At 39.0% G+C, this 16,317-nt stretch overlaps 1 protein-coding gene across 1 annotated transcript in view; it reads right to left on the reverse strand.

Moving 5' to 3' along the window:
- Positions 1 to 556: 556 nt before the first annotated feature.
- The window catches only part of LOC139741484 (uncharacterized), a 122,412-nt gene continuing 106,651 nt past the window's right edge, over positions 557 to 16,317 (reverse strand). The window contains exons 6-11 of the mRNA XM_071652069.1: positions 10,108 to 10,295; positions 8,144 to 8,243; positions 3,580 to 5,003; positions 2,602 to 2,700; positions 1,982 to 2,156; positions 557 to 768 (exon numbers count right to left, since the gene is read on the reverse strand). Coding sequence (XP_071508170.1) covers positions 562 to 768; positions 1,982 to 2,156; positions 2,602 to 2,700; positions 3,580 to 5,003; positions 8,144 to 8,243; positions 10,108 to 10,295 — 2,193 coding nt within the window. The 3' untranslated portion in view covers positions 557 to 561. The remainder of the gene's footprint in view (positions 769 to 1,981; positions 2,157 to 2,601; positions 2,701 to 3,579; positions 5,004 to 8,143; positions 8,244 to 10,107; positions 10,296 to 16,317) is intronic.

Below are 16,317 nucleotides of genomic sequence, written 5' to 3' on the forward strand. Positions count from 1 at the left end.
ATTGTGTGACAGATCACAGATGATTTCTGTCCACGCATTCCACTGATGATATTTGTTGACAGTCACATTGTTGATAAAAATGCATCACCTTCAAAAGCAATCCTGTAAATACCATCGCTTCTGTCCACGTACACTGATCGTAAACTGGACATAAGGACACACTACGCAATGCCAACTTCGTCAGAATCGGACAAAAACATTTCCTGCAAGAGTTAAAAATGTGCTTCTGTAGGATGTCTGTAGTATTCACCATGCTGAAAGTCAAAGAAAGCGCCCTCGTAGTCTGTGATAGGACTCGGACGTGTCCTGCGTCTTTTGAAGAGTCTTCAGAGGGATTTGCTTTGTCGAATACTCAGCCACTCACTGTCAGGCTCGCAGTTTAAAGGATATCTTAATCATTCCTATGAAGCGCCCTCATAGCTGGTGACACAACAGTTACAGTCCGTACAACATCATCTTGGCTGAAAAGACGGATACTTTTTATGTGCAACTATTTAATACTGCACTGGACACCAAGCGTGGAGTTTATGGAACTTTGTGCGCCTTCGTTCTCAGTCATCCCTATGATGCGCCCTCTAGCATGACCCTGTAGTCAGTGACACGACGGTAGTCGGGGTCCTCGTCCTCGTCAGACTCGGAGTCCTCCCTCGCGCCCTGCTGGAAGAGGGGGTTGGTGCCAGAGAAGACCAGCTTACAGGGCAGCTGGTCCTGGTTTAGGGTGTAGTAGTACACAAGGCGTGGCAGGTCGGGGAAGTCCCTGCCGAATCCCTGCAGAGTTAAACATAAAGAGAAGAATCAAAATACTGTAAATACCTGAATGTAAGTCACTCCAGTCAATCTGGGGTTGTTATACTCTGTTGAAAAAAACACAAACACAAAACAATAGACTCAATAATTGTTTGCTCCATCCCCTTCCCTTGTTCTGTCTGAAATGTATTCCCTTTTTATCTGAGCCCTGACAATTATTCAGTCTGAAGATTTCTAATGATGTTTCCGAAGCATGCTCCATGTGTAATTCAGGCTATTGCAAACAAGCACAACCTATTTGCATCTTAGTGACAAAATAAAAAATAAAATAAAATAAAAAAATGCTTTGTAAGGGGCATCTGCCAAGTTTGAATGATTCAACATACCAAATTTTGCACACTCATTCTCCCATACACTCCCCAAATAACATATAACACCTACTACTGTCAGACAGATAAACCAATCCAGGATCAGTTTGTGTATGACAGACATTACTGCTGTGTCTCGCAAGCCAGCCACAATGTATCAATCATGCTGCACCACACATGTAGTAAAGTCAGATCAGCATATATTGTGGTACCGCATGGTACTTAAAGGGAACCCAAACCCAAAGAGCAATGTGGATTGAGTGAAAGCAGCAACATTAGTAGAACACATCAGTGAAAGTTTGAGAAAAATCGGACAATCAATGCAAAAGTTATGAATTTTTAAAGTTTCGGTGCTGGAACCACGGGATGAGGAGACTACTAGAGGTATGAGGAATGTGTGGACAACAATATAAAGAAAATATTAAGAAAATTCCACAAAAATTCACTTTTCTTGCATAATGAAAGAGCACTTGACTAACCGCTTTCAGAAAGCAGGGGGAATAATAGCTACCCTTAACATATGTCAGTATCAAGTTGATGGAATGTGCAATTTTCATGAAAAATGAATTTTTGTGGAATTCCCATTATATTTTCTTTATATTGCTGTCCACACATACGTCATAATCTCTAGTAGTCTCCTCATCCAGCGGTTCTACTACCAAAACTTTAAATAATCACAACTTTTGCATCAAATGACCGATTTTCCTCAAACTTTCACTGATGTGTTCTACTGATGTTGCTGCTTTCACTCAATCCACATTTCTCTTTGGGTTTGGGTTTCCTTTAAGGGCTATTACAAACACCCTGTAATGAGTGAACTTCTTCATCCCCTCGGTAGAGAGGTGGGCGGGGGGCTGCTCCCTCACCTTGATGGTGTAGCCTCCATTCTTGGTGCGGACCACCAGGTAGTTTGCCAGGCTGGAGTCATTGAAGGACGTGTCCACCTTCATGGAGAGGGCGTAGCTACCAGGGTGACTCTTGCTCTCCCTGACGATGAACGCCCCTTTCTCCTGCTGGTGGAGGATCTCAAACGCTATCTCCCTGATTTGAGGGTGGGATGATGGAGGAGAGAGCAAAGAGACATTAGCAATTCAGTGGGCTTATATACAATGATTACATCTTCTATATCTTATATCTTCTACAATGTGTCTGAATGGCAAGTGTAAAAAAATGTACGATTTATTTGTCTTGCAGTCTGATGATTAAAAAAAACAAACAAATTTTGAATTTCTACAGCTAAAGATGCACACTTCTAATCACTGGACATTTCACTACATAGATTATTTTGACATTATATGGCTTGTTGGCTTTTTATGTGTATACCATTTTCCATTTTTACTTCTTTCCTGTTGTGATCTGTAACAATTTATGCCTGTAATCTTGTTGTTGTTGCTGTGTTTTTTTTAATTTTTATGCGTGATTGTTCGTATGTTTTATCTTGTACCGCTGGATGTTTAATAGGTTTTTTTACTTTTTGTTGACTTACTTTGGTATCCCTGCCTTGAACCATGGAGCCAGGGGGCCCCTCCCTGGGGCCACGTCCTGACCCCCTTCCAGATCCTGGGGGTCACTCAGTGATGTGGACCTGAGAATAATAATGTTATCATAGGGAAATACACAGTCAAGAGTTAATCGATAATAGCCATCCAAAAATAAGGGGAGAGGTACACAAACAATAATAAACCAACAAGCACCAAAACAGACAAAACAATAACAATTGGCTATACAAAGAGACATTTCCTACCACACAACTTGATTACCATATGTAAGTTTACCATGTGCTCTTAACAAGGATGGCATAGCCTGAAAACCAAGCCTGACTTGCAAAATACATTATCATGTTTGACTCTTGACTACAAAGGCATGATACAGTCACATAACACTGATCTTCTGATTGTGGTCTTTTGAAATTCTCCACACTCCAGAGCTGTAAAATGATATGTAACTTGTCCCACATGATGTAAAAATACCTACCTCAGAAATGGTACCAAAGCCTGTCACCGAACAAAACAAAATTTTCTTAGATAATAGGCCTTGATGTTTAGCTAGGTCAAGCACGTAGGACGTAGGCATCGTAATACAACAGGTAAATTCAAAACATAAGAGTAACATGCTTTATAGCACCTTTGAAATAAAAAATTAGATATCTGCACTTTGAACAAGAGGAAGTTACGATATCAACTTCGAATTTTCTGGCAGTCAAATTTCTCATTTTTTTCAAATTAATCGCCTCATTTTGCAGCTTCTCAGTTTTAATGTTTGTGATTTTATCTTATTCAATATCATAGTGATGGTCACATGTGTTCACAATGGCTACCTCCATTTTTGGCATCACTAAAATTGGTTTCTGTCTGGCTAGGGCCCCTTTAACAAAATATTCCTTCATCACAATTTATTTCATGTATGAGATGCAACATCTACATGATATTTGAACATTTCAGAGAATTTTGCCTGCTTTGATTACCTTGGTGGGAGAGGGGGCGGGGCTCCAAGTTGAGGCACCTTCTTACATCTAAACTGTCCAATCTCCACCTCCACTTTGTGACCTACATGACCTGGCGACCTCAGTGACCTTTTGTCTGGTGAACCCTGCGTCCCCGAGTAGGTAGTGTCCATAATAGAATTGGCTCTCATGTCATTGACCTTCGACCTTTGGCTGGAATGGGCCAGGTTCAAATCCACTTGTCGCAACGGAGTGGCATCCTTGTAACTCTGGGAGCTGCCCTGTCCGATAGCCATGGTAGACTGTTCAGACTGGGGCAGCCACTGGCTGGACGCCAAGGCAGCATTTGAGGACGGAATAGGGTCATTGACATTTGACCTCTGGTCATTGTTCGACTGAGCGCTTGCACTACTGGACTGCGATATGGGAGCAACCGCCATGATGGCCGATGCCCCGTTCAGTATGACGTTGGCGTCTGCACTGGGACGGCGGGGTACTCGAGGTGCGGGCTGTGGTCGTCCCTCGCTCTGCAAGGGCTCCACCCTCATCGCCGGCGGGGTCACGACAATTTCGGGCGACAGTCGCCGCGGGGCTGGCATGGGCCTCTTCCGCTCACTGGGCCCTTCCTCCTGGGAAGGCGGCTGGGGTGGCCTTGGGGGTACACTGACCGGAATGTCAGCAGGCTGGACGGCTTTCGCTGGAGTTCGGGGCACTGCGTAGTCTGCCCTACATCTTTCCCTACCATCATCGATACTATCACCCTCGCTCCTGAATGTATGTCCGTTGGAGACGATGGGGACGCTGTCATCACTCCCATGGCTCATATTCTCTCTCCTATCCAACTCATCCTCACCTAGAGCACTGTCTCCATCGTCATGCCGATGTCCGTTCTCCTGCACTAGTTTACTGAGCTCTTTGCGTTTGCGATCATCCCTAAAGCTCATCTTCGGTCGCGCAAAATCCTCCTCGGTGGAGTCAACGTCGTAGACAGCGTTGATAAACTGTTCTGCACACTTCAACTGATATCTGAAATTCGCTTCCTCGTCAAAGCTCCCCGCACTTATCACACTCTCCCGTCCAGAGAAGTCCATCTTGTAGTTTTCAAACGCGTACACATCGTCCACGTTCATGTCGTCAAAAGAGTTCTCGCTGGCCGACTTGCCGTACACAAACGGCGGGGGCACACTGGAGTCCTGCAGCAGTATCTGCCCGTGTCCTGCCGGGTGTGCCCCACCTACAGAGGGCGCTACTCCAGCCAGTAGAGCAGGGGGTGGATGCTCATCCTGGAGCAGGATTTGGCAAGATGAGTTACTGTCTGTTTCCGAGACCACTGAGAGTCCAGAGTTTCGACTGGTTGCACCTGTCAAGCTCCACTCATTGTAAAAGTCCACCTCATAGTAAGGGGCTGGTGGCAGTGGTCGGCTCTTCTGGGTGTGTTTGGCAACCTGCAGGATGAAATAGAATTTAGCATCATCACTACTGAAGAACACAAGAACACTATGGTCAAGAAACTGCTACATGCATGACAGTCGAAAATATGCGAGGGACTATTTGCTGTGCACATACATGTAAATACAAAACAGATCAGTGATGTCAAAATAGGATGATATCTGTTCATTAGAAGAAAGTAATTTTATCTCTGAGAAATTTTGAAATACATTCCTGCCACACTGAATTTACTATTGAAACCCAAGTGTGCTATTGTGTTACCCAGAAGGATGTACTTCCCTCATAGCATACATGTAGGTACCACCTAACCAATACTCCTTGATGCAAAACAGCTACTGTAAAATCATTCACTTTCACGATATCCGATCATATGAAGTTTCTCTCACTCATATAGGTAAATCTTCCTAATATACTCTTTATATGTCATTTTGGTTTTGTCATTAGTGAGCTTTAGATCTGCAATGCAACTGCTAAGATGACACTAATTAGGCAAAGAATGGTGTTCTGCACAGGCGCAAACCAGCTGTTTCGATTGTCCAACCCGGAAGGCTGTGACATCATAACGTTCGCGTCACAGATCTCAAGCTCGCTATTGCAAATTTGGAGAGTATAGTGATTTTCAGGATGTAAATAACATGCTAAAACATTGTCTACCATTCTTTAACCCACAAGGACTGGTCTAAAGTACAAGTGTATACTTGGGCTGGTGTTTATGGGGAAGGCATATCATGGTTCGTCCTAAACTAGCAACAATCGTCTAGCAACAATAATGCAATGTTTTCCTGCTTCCTAGGTAGAGAGTCACCATCTAATCTTTGTTTTTTGGGGGAAAGGTACAATTCTTATTTCTCGTTCTTTCAATATAGTTTTCAATTGCAAGTTCAACCACTCACAAAATTGTCTTATGTTAAAAGTTTGAAATATTATGAGGGCAAAATATATGAGGTTCATCTTCTTGCTTTTGTAGTGTCCATACCATTGGCAATTTCCTGCATAAGATCTCCATGATACTTAGGGAGAGAGGATTACGGTTTGGGTTGTACCACAAGATAATCTTTACAAAAAAGAAAAAAAAAATCTATGATTATCAATTACCGAGAATTTGACATTGTCCTGGTGATGGGAGATAATAAAGAAGTTTTTTACCAAGGTTTCTGTGTTTTGTGAACCCAGCAGGGATATTTGCCATCATATCCTACCTTACGTATGCAGTGTACTGCAAACTTGGTTCCAGTAGTGCCATTAGATCCATTTCCTATTTCGCCCATTAACATATTATGTCTGCATCGCTCATTTCCCCTGCCCAAAACTTCACCAAATTTCCAAACCCTACAGTTTAAACACTACAGTCCCTGCCCCTGAACCTCATCTTAGATATGAGGGGGAAAAAAAAAAATCTCTATCAGAAGCAATTGCCATAAAAATTGAGGTATCTGCTCGTCAGACAGCTGCGTGACTCTGCCAGTATTAGATATGTGTGCTGTGCACATAGTATACAATGTACATGTGCTTGGCATGCTGTATGAATGTGTGTTTATGGTATATGGAATCGTGTGTGTGAAATGTGTGAGACATGGTGTTTTAGCAGCAAACTGAGTAACACAAGTCAAACTGGCAAGTGAATGTTCTAAACAGATCAGCCTGTCTGCATGTTTTGTTCTTGATCTTTCTTGCAATGTACACATAGATACTTCTGGCCTGGTTTTAAATTAAATCATGCCAAATCACACACAAAATAAATCCTCTGTATGATGATATTGACAGACAAATTTCTTGAGCTCCAAGGGCCGTTCTACACAGTTTAACAGCAAAACTTTTGCTTGCTATTGGAAATACAGGGTGAACTGTCACCACTGAATATAAAGTCAACAGTCCACTATTAGGTCACATGTACACCATTTGGGTACAAAGGTACATGTGGAGACCAAGGAAGGTTTACATAATAAGGAACACTTTAGGTTAAAAAAGGTGATCACAGATTTCATTGTCTACTATCACTGGATGAGAGGACAACAAGATATTGTGACAACACGCATGGACAACAAAGATAATACATGGAGAATTCAACAATGTTATCACTTTTCTACCATAATAAAAGAGCAATTGATGTACCTCTTTCAGAAAGCAGGGTGAATTATATTACCCTCAACATATGTCAGTAGAAAGTAGAAGGAATGTGTACTTTTCATTCAAAAATTAAATTTTGTGGAATTTTCCTTAAAGGTCCAGTTTACCTTTGAGAGCAGTGATTAAAAAAATGTTCAAGATATCATATTTGATGCATCTGTATAGGTCAGTTGTATCACAAAACATCCTACCATCTAAGAATTTTGCAATAGTTCTAACCTAAAATATAAGGAGATATCACTTTTTTTCTCTCAATAAACCGTAACTGTAGACAGTTTAGTCTGGAAACATTTTTATTATAACCATTGTTCACACTTTGCGTATTTAACAATACATAATATCGATTATACTAATTCAAATTTTTATATTGGTTGTTTCTATCCTTAACTCACATTTTGGAACTATTTTGAAGCATAAATGCTGGGTTTTTATTTCATCTGCAAATGGTTAATTCTGCCTTTAAATCTTCTTCATATTGTTGTCCTGCAGTGATGTCATGAACTGTATTAGTCCTCTCATCCAGCAATGGTAGCATGAAACTTGTTAAAAAATTACAAGCTTTGAAAGGATTGTCCAATTTTCCTCAAACTTTCCTGACGTGTTCTACTAATAATGCCGCATTCACTCAATCCATTAAAAAATTTTGTGAATTTAGTGAGAGCCAAGATTTGTGAAATTACAATGCAGCAAAAATTCTTGTCTATACCATATGTACTGAATACCAGTAGCAATTCGTGAAAATTTCTTGCTTTACGGTACCACCATATTTTGCCATAAGTGTGAATGGACCTATTATTGCCTCTGGGCATGGAAGGGTTACTGTAAAAGAGGTTATTCTTGTGCAAGTAATTTTTTGGGCTTGGCTGGGTGAGATTAATTTTGCATGTTTTTAATTCCACTTTATCAAGACATTTATTAGTGGAACATAATTTATGATGTGCAGAAACATGAGCGAAAATTTCCACATTGCGAAAAATTTCCACTTTTACATTAAAATAAGATTACTCACTGGCTCTTGGCTGCCATAGGCATCTTTTGGAGAGAGAGGGGGAGCCGAGGGCCCCTCAGGGTCCATCTCGCTGTCGGGATCAACGATCACCCAGCTGTCTCTGAGATACAAAAACAATGTACAATGGCACAAAGGGATTGAATTTTAAAAAAAAAACAAGTCAACATTAGACAAATCAAACGAGAATGGGCAGGTAGGCTGGATGTAGTTTAAATAGCGTCAAGTGTTTTATTCATGAGACATATTACCAACATTGCAGTACTGCGGTTATGGTTCATTAGGTTGAATTTGCCACTCAATAAATCATTTTTATTTTCTTTCATTCTTTTTTTTTCTTTTGCAACAGGACACTCTGCAGCATACAACATACTGTTCACCTTTAATGTTCAATGCACACTCAAATTAGCAATACACCAAATGACCAATCTGTGTTCATCAATACGAAATTATTAATTAAAGATGAGCACATATCAAATAAATTGCATAACACCTTGAATCTATACCAAGCAACCTAGGTGCGCTGTTCAAATGGAAACAACAACTCCATATGACCAATCTGCATTCATCAACAGGTAATTAAGCTCGCTTGAAAAAGTCAAAATGAACATGTAAAACTGATGGATTGCATATATAACGCCTTGAATCTGTAGCAAGTGATCTAGAGTGTGTAATTCAAATCAAAATAATAACTTAATTCATTTCCCTTGTAGTGTCCATACCACCATCACACAAATTTGAATTTCAGGCATAGCATTTTGTAAGTATTTTGACTAAAAACAAAGATTTCACGAGGACACATTCAAATCTGGGTTGTTGTTTTTCCTTTCGGTAGCTGTTTGCGCTAACATTTTCCCACAGTGCTGGGATGCTCCCAGCCAGCGACACACCTACACCTGCTGGCTTGGGATCATGACGGGACATATGCTATGAAATGTGAGCTCATGTCACTTTTTCCACGCGACAAAAGCCATCCTGACGGGGATTAAACTCATGATCGCCGTCGACAGACCAGCCCCTTGCTCCCAGCTCACCTGCTCAAATCCAAAGCAGGGGATGGAAGCCAGAGTTCTAAAGTTCATGTGTCCCCTTTGCAACCCCAAAAATTAGATTCCTTTCATAAGCTGGTATATCTCAGAGGTAGGCAAGTCAGACCTTTCCTCAGAATAATGAAACTGGAAACTTCCCTAGGACGAAAGGGAAAACAATAACTGTAGATTTCCAGTTTATTTATTCGGACCCTGAAAAAATTCTCTAATTGTTGGTACGTCAGGGGAGCGTATTCTCGAGTCACATGGGGTTATTTTTCATTTCTTTCCTACAAACTCTTCAAGTGTATTACCATAAGAGTTTATGCACAATGCTGGGATATATTATTCTTCAACCATGCAAAACTATGTGACATTTGCATACAAAAATTAAATGGTTATAGTTTCTTGATCTATGCTTTATGAAAGTTCTGGAAATAAATATACCATGAGATATAGATTCATCATATCTTCTTTGCTGGGAAAACTTGTAGACATTCTGTTCATGAAGTCAACACTTTGTACATCACAAGTAAAAAAATATATGCCAAATTGCCAATTTTTACCACGATTTGGAAAAAAAAAAAACTTCAACTGAAAGGTTGAAGGTACAAGTGTGCTTTCCTGTTGTATATGCAGAATATTTTGCTGTATTTCTTGTTTGTGAATTCTAGCATTGATTAATAGTCACAAAATCAACAACCTCAATAGATATTGCTACCCAAAATGCAAATATATTTCATATAGAGTATTCAAATTTTCTTTTGACAAGGGATACAACACGTATGTTCATTTTTCATTCTATCCCTGTGGCTCTCAATTGGGAATTCAACCACACACAAAAACATCTTTAATACAAGTCCAAATTTGTAACAAAAAAATAAAAATAAATGGGCGTGTACAGTATTACACTCCTCACAGAAGTACGAGGGCATATACCTTTGGGCGGGGTCAGCCACAGGCTCCGAGAGCCGACTGCCGAGGGAGCCGCCGTGATTGGACGGGGGCAGGGGTGGGAGGGGCCCCCGAGACAGGTCACAGGGCTGGGTGGGGAGAGTGGGTGGGGCGTCCATGGCAGCCAAGAGGTGTGGCTGCTTGTGTTGGATCTTTCCTGCCACCTGTTTGGCCTGGAAAAAAAAATTGCCAAGATAAAACAAAATTCAACAAAATATATGGTAAACTTTCAGAATTTGTGGACAGAAGCAGTCAGGAATGAAAGATCATAGCTTTACACAAGTCTCTCTGTAAACTTTCACTGGCATATCACACAATGCAGCATGCATGCATTAATTTCATAAGATTACTTTTTTTTTGTGGACATCAATTTTGCACATGTATTCTTATTCATGCTAGAAATTAAATGCTTCCGTAAACAAATACTGTATACGCTATATATTTCGCGGGGGTTTTATTTTCGCGAATTTCGCGAGTCGATAGCTATTCGCGAAATTAACAACACGCGAAAATATTACCTTCCAAAATGAATCCCTTGCCTTATACGAACATTTCAGTACTAGTATACCATGTCATGGCTTACCGAACAGACCATACTGGCTAAGCTTGTTTGAGCACGTCCACGTCTACTTACGAATACTCTGTAGAGAGCCAATCCATTATCGCAAGGGGACCACTCGTCAGTTCACTAACGCGATGTTGAATTCTAACTTACTAGTTCACAGAGTTTGGCAAGTCTTTTTCATGCAGCGTATAACTAGTATCATTCTTATTTGCTAGTAAGTTGAAAATTCACACTTTCTTTGCCACTTCATATTTTCTCTGGTCCCCCAATCGCGAATTTAACCACTCGCGAAAATGTGTGACAGCGGCAATTCGCGAAAATTTATGTACGCGAAAATTATAGCGTATACAGTATCACTGTCATCATTGCCTTGAGATCTTAGTTTTTCATTGCTCAATATGACTAATCTACTTTTACACAATATTGTATTTGAATAAAACTTTTTTTTTGTGAACAACACTAAAGCTTTTAAGACTTCATATGCTTCTTTTCATGTAAAATAATCCTTGCCTGAAGTTCAAATTTAATTCATACAAAATCACTGGTACCTAAAACAAGACTTCAATTTTTGTCATGCTGATATTCAAATATTCAAAATGTACAACATCAACAATACAACAACTGAATTAAATAATTGGAAAAGGCACTTGAAAAAGCCACACTAAATGAAAACTATAATTAAAGACACAAAACACTGCTGAAAAGAAAATTACAAAACATGACCCTAAAAATCTTAAATCAACCAATGACAACTGCTCTTGCGTGTGCAATCTACATCAATTCAAAAGGAATCTTTGCAACTTCATGGTTTTTATCCTACTTGGTAACTTCACAAAGTAATAAAAGACATCTGGTAAAAGATGTAATTGCCATTCTATAGTAAATGGCATTGGATTTTTGTCATAATGAACATGTCCTCTCATTTCAGGCTGATATGTACATCATTGTGGACTGATAATCATAAGAAACTGAGAGTTTCATCCATATTTAAATCTGATATGAATAACTATGAATAGACACTATCCATCCCATATGTATAGTCTACAGGCAATCTCTGTCAAACAGCTATGATTTGCAAAGAGAAGGTAGTATTGCTTTTTTATTAATTTACACATGATGTATTGAATACATATTTATGCAAATATGGAGACAGCATACCGGTATATAAGACGAGTGCATGGATATCACAAAGGAAAACATACAAATTAATCAATACTCACTGCAACATGAAATTGAATATAAGCAGTTAATCAACTTTTGACAGGGGAATAACATGATACAGCCACAAAGAAAAAATTAAAGGCACTTCTAACTGGTATTATACTGTAAGTTACACATGAAGCGTGCTCTGGTTAATCAGGTTAATCCCAGCACATCAAAGCTATCAATTACTCACAACACGACAGCTAAAATGAAAAATCACCATAACCATTTTTTTTTTTATTAAGTTGTTGTTGGCGACAAGTTTTCTGTACTCCATAGTATGATGTAAGGCATCAGAATTATTGCAAGCTACAAGTTAGTCTCTTTAGCAGGGCTAATAGTTACAGTATTTGCAAGGGGAAAAAAAATGGAGTCTCACTAATTTCTCTTTGAGACAAAGAAAGTCTCTACAAAGAGATAAAAGACTTGAGCTTTGCATATGAAGCTAGACTCTTTGCCATTAGATTTAGTATACCTTCAGCAGGACACAAACACACTGACACAACATGGTAAAATGCCAAGTTCAGAAAGAGGACATATCATATTGCAATGTTAGTTAACCTGATGAGGATGAGCTGATTTTGGTATATATCACAAGTTTCCCGTAGACACCTAACCAAGTATATATTCCAACTAGTCTTCAAAGGATGAAGTACAACCCAAATGCTTAACTGCTCTGCATTTTATAAAGATCCCTTTGGGACCCCTCTGTAAGACAGATATGATACAACTTTCAAAGCTGTGTAGAGCTAGCTGCCCTTCTATGGACAGTTCTTAAGATATTGTCTGGTAAAAACCCAATTCTTGTATAATATTTGACTGAAATTCAATGCGGTCCAGCTTAATTTAAATATCACTAAAGATTTGATATACTGAAATATATATTGATTTCATTACATGAGCACTGGAATGGGTAGTATAATATATGTACTGTGGACATTTAAACCATACAGAACCCGTAATTTTCAACAGCATATAGTGTAGGTGGCCTAGTGTGCAAGGTACTGCTTGTTGGTAATCTAAAACAAATGTGATGGAATTCAATGGGATTGAAACAGATTTTCCCACTTTCTGTACACAAACACAATCTACACTATAGCCATAGATTTAGTCACATTTAATTGCATGAGAAGAATGTTTTCGGTTTAACGTTTCTATGTACCCTCAAAGGAGTAACTGATATTTCCAGCTACCACTGGACTAGCTGCCCCTCCACCCTCCAAAAAAAAGCAAACAAACAAACAGAATCCACAAGAAATGAGCACAACACTTCCACACATAAAAAAAAAATACTCACACATTGGCAAATAACGCACAAAGATATAAATAAAGTCATATTTCACGCACATACAGTAAAGTACCTCTCTCTCCTCGTAACACGCGTTGAGAATATTTAGTATGCATGCTTGCTGTTGCAGAAAAGATGGATAAACAATGCATTAGTAATATTAGAATGGTGACTGTAGAAACACAGCATTTTTCCCAACCATGAAAATTCAAAAATTCAAAAGACTCAAACTTGTCAACACAACATCAACATTTCCACAAGCGCACATACATCAAAAAGGTTTAAGCTTACTTACTTCACACTGTTCAGAGCTTGTACTACACTATAGGGAGATACTCAAAACAGAAAGTTTTGTTATGAGGTTTGTGAAGGCACTGCAAACATTAGGTTTGTGCTAGTAATACCAGGGTAAGCTTTCAAGGTAAATCACATAACAGCTAGGAAGAAGGGAAAAAAATCACACCAATCACAGCTAATCCACACTTACACCAACGGACCAAACAGCAGCTAACGCTGACATTAGAAATATTTGAAGTAGCAGTAAGAGGTTGAATTGAATCCTGCTCAAGTTGCTGCAGGAGGTATCATGTTCCAAAACACTTGAACAAATTTTTCGGCCAACAGAGAAGTGCAGAGTGTCACAAATGACTGTTTGAATGATTCACTATAATTGCTTCTCAAGCCTGAAAGCGAGAACAAATAATAAAACATGATGTTGCGGACTACATGTCAACTTTGAATATTATCATTAAAAAAAAAAAATGGGAAGGTAAATAGCAGTGGTCCGATTATACATGAAGTGATTATGGACAAATAATCAATCATCATGCAAAAACTACACTGTTTTCTGATGGCTATAAGACAGGGTAAGCATTACGAAAATAAGATTTTGCCTTTAATGGTCACATGAAAGTAAAAGAAAACAAAATAATGATTTTTTTTTTTACTCAGCTTTCATTCATGAATTTGGCACAGTATAGATAGGATTTGATACATTATTAAATGGAAATGTAAAAGCAAATTGGAGTATTCTTTGCAAAGTGGGTCTACCAAAACAACAGTGGCACATAGGAGGAAGACAAGAATTCAATTTGTGGAATGACTGTGAAGACAAATACATCGCACAGCACAAATCCAATAGATAACATGCAGAGGTAGTCTCAGTTCTTCCAAAGATACGAGCAGCTAAATAGTTGCTTGAACAGAACAATCAATGACGCGATACAAATTGGGAAGTAAAACTGCTGCATCGAAGTCTGATTGTGTACAGATTCAAATGTGAAATTCCTTTAATATTGAAGAAAGATGCACACGGCCCATCTACAACTATTGAAAACAACGACTGAATTAAAGTTTCCTAAATTGGAAAGCCCAAAATTACTATTTTGATGACAATCACCAGTCTTAGTTGATTCCATTTACATTACTCAAAAATGAAAACTCCTTGCTTTTTCCCACAGAGCGGTTACATTGATTTTGCTATAATAGTCATGTTTTGGGTTGTTGTTGTTGTTTTTTGTTGTTGTTCTAGTTGTTTACTCAACAAACTTTCTGTTTACATTTTTCATTCTGTTGTTTCAATTTATCCTATTGCCACAACCAATGCTTCAATCAAAGTGGAAACTACAGATGAAAAGCAGAAGTTACCAGGCATTGCGAGCGATATTACAGCAAGCACTTCAATCAGCGACACTAATCATTTTTTCTTTTTTTTTTAAAGGGCATGTTGTATTTTGCACCATAGCAATATAAAGAATATTGTGTTTCACAAGCACTTTAAATATTTTTAACTTGACATTAGTGATAGCGTTAAATGTCACTGCACACAAAAAAAGAGCATGGGGTAAGCATAGGTCATTATTACTGTTAAATTGTTTGTTTTGTTTTGTTTTGTTTTTTGTTTTTTGCTTTAAGCTAAGCAATCCAAACAGGCTACCATCTAGTTTTGATTCAACATATCAGTATAAAATCTATTTTTGAATACTTTCTACTTGATACCAACAAGTTCAAGTTTGAATATGTATTATCTTTCATTCGATTGTTGATGCTATCATGATACTTTTTTAAACTGCGATTCCATCACAAAACGATAAATACAAACTGTGAGTCCCTAATACACACTTCCCTCTCGACGGACTTTGCATAGCGTACGAGTTTCCATGGTGACGGCATCAATAATTACCTGTGGAAGGCTCGAGGAAGCAATGAGTTTATACCTAATTTTTCTCTCTCTATACTAATGTTTATTTTGCACGGGGAAGTCATACTACCATGTACTCCCAAAAGGATTAGTAGGATCTCCAAATCTGAGAGGGGCACGCACTTCACCTCTCGAAAGAATCGCACCGCTTTTAGAAAATCCGCTTAATTTCGCGGGGAAAAAAACTTTAAACTTCCCGCATCAGACCCCCAAAGCTGTGTAGTTATTAGTGTCGATTAATTATTCAATTAATGGATTAATAAAGGCAACATGGAACCGTGATAAGCAGTCGCGCACCAGCGGGAAAAGGAGAACATTCAGGTGAGGAAAAGCGGGGCGGACTGAGAAAGGCGATACTGGGTGAAGGAAAGGTGAAACATGGCAGTCGGGGAGGGGATATAGATGGATATACATGCAGGATCAGGTCAACAGCACTGCGAAACAAGCCCTCCTCAACTCCCAGTGAGCACATGTTAGCCCAGACGGATGCATTTTAGCCTAAATTAGGTATCCACGTCTTTACAATTCAATATCCTCACCTCCCTCAAAGTTTAAAAGACCATTCAACAATTTTAAACCCCACTATTTAGACTCCTATTGTTTATGCCATTCTTACTTTCACTCGACATTTTCAGAACGCTAGACCTACGAAATGGGTTTCACCATTGCCTACAGCAGGAAATTGTTTGAACTGTCATGCAGTGCATATTTGCATCATTGAAATTAAACATAGTTCTGCTGGCCTCTTCTTCCTATTTTCATAAATTTTTGTTATACTGCATTTTATTGAGTAAAAATTGACTAGCACCATACAATAGTCTTTCGTGATGTGGTCACACCATATTTACCTGCGCTTACAACCTGCAACTTCAACTAATGTAACTATGCCAGGGTTATGTGACCGGCATCACTCCTACCCACGGCTCAAAATTTAAGCCA

This window comes from Diadema antillarum, unplaced genomic scaffold (genome assembly GCF_040938485.1).
Source record: "Diadema antillarum isolate AM-2024a unplaced genomic scaffold, OU_Dant_1.0 seq00000931_RagTag, whole genome shotgun sequence".
NCBI classification, from domain to species: Eukaryota; Metazoa; Echinodermata; class Echinoidea; order Diadematoida; family Diadematidae; genus Diadema; species Diadema antillarum.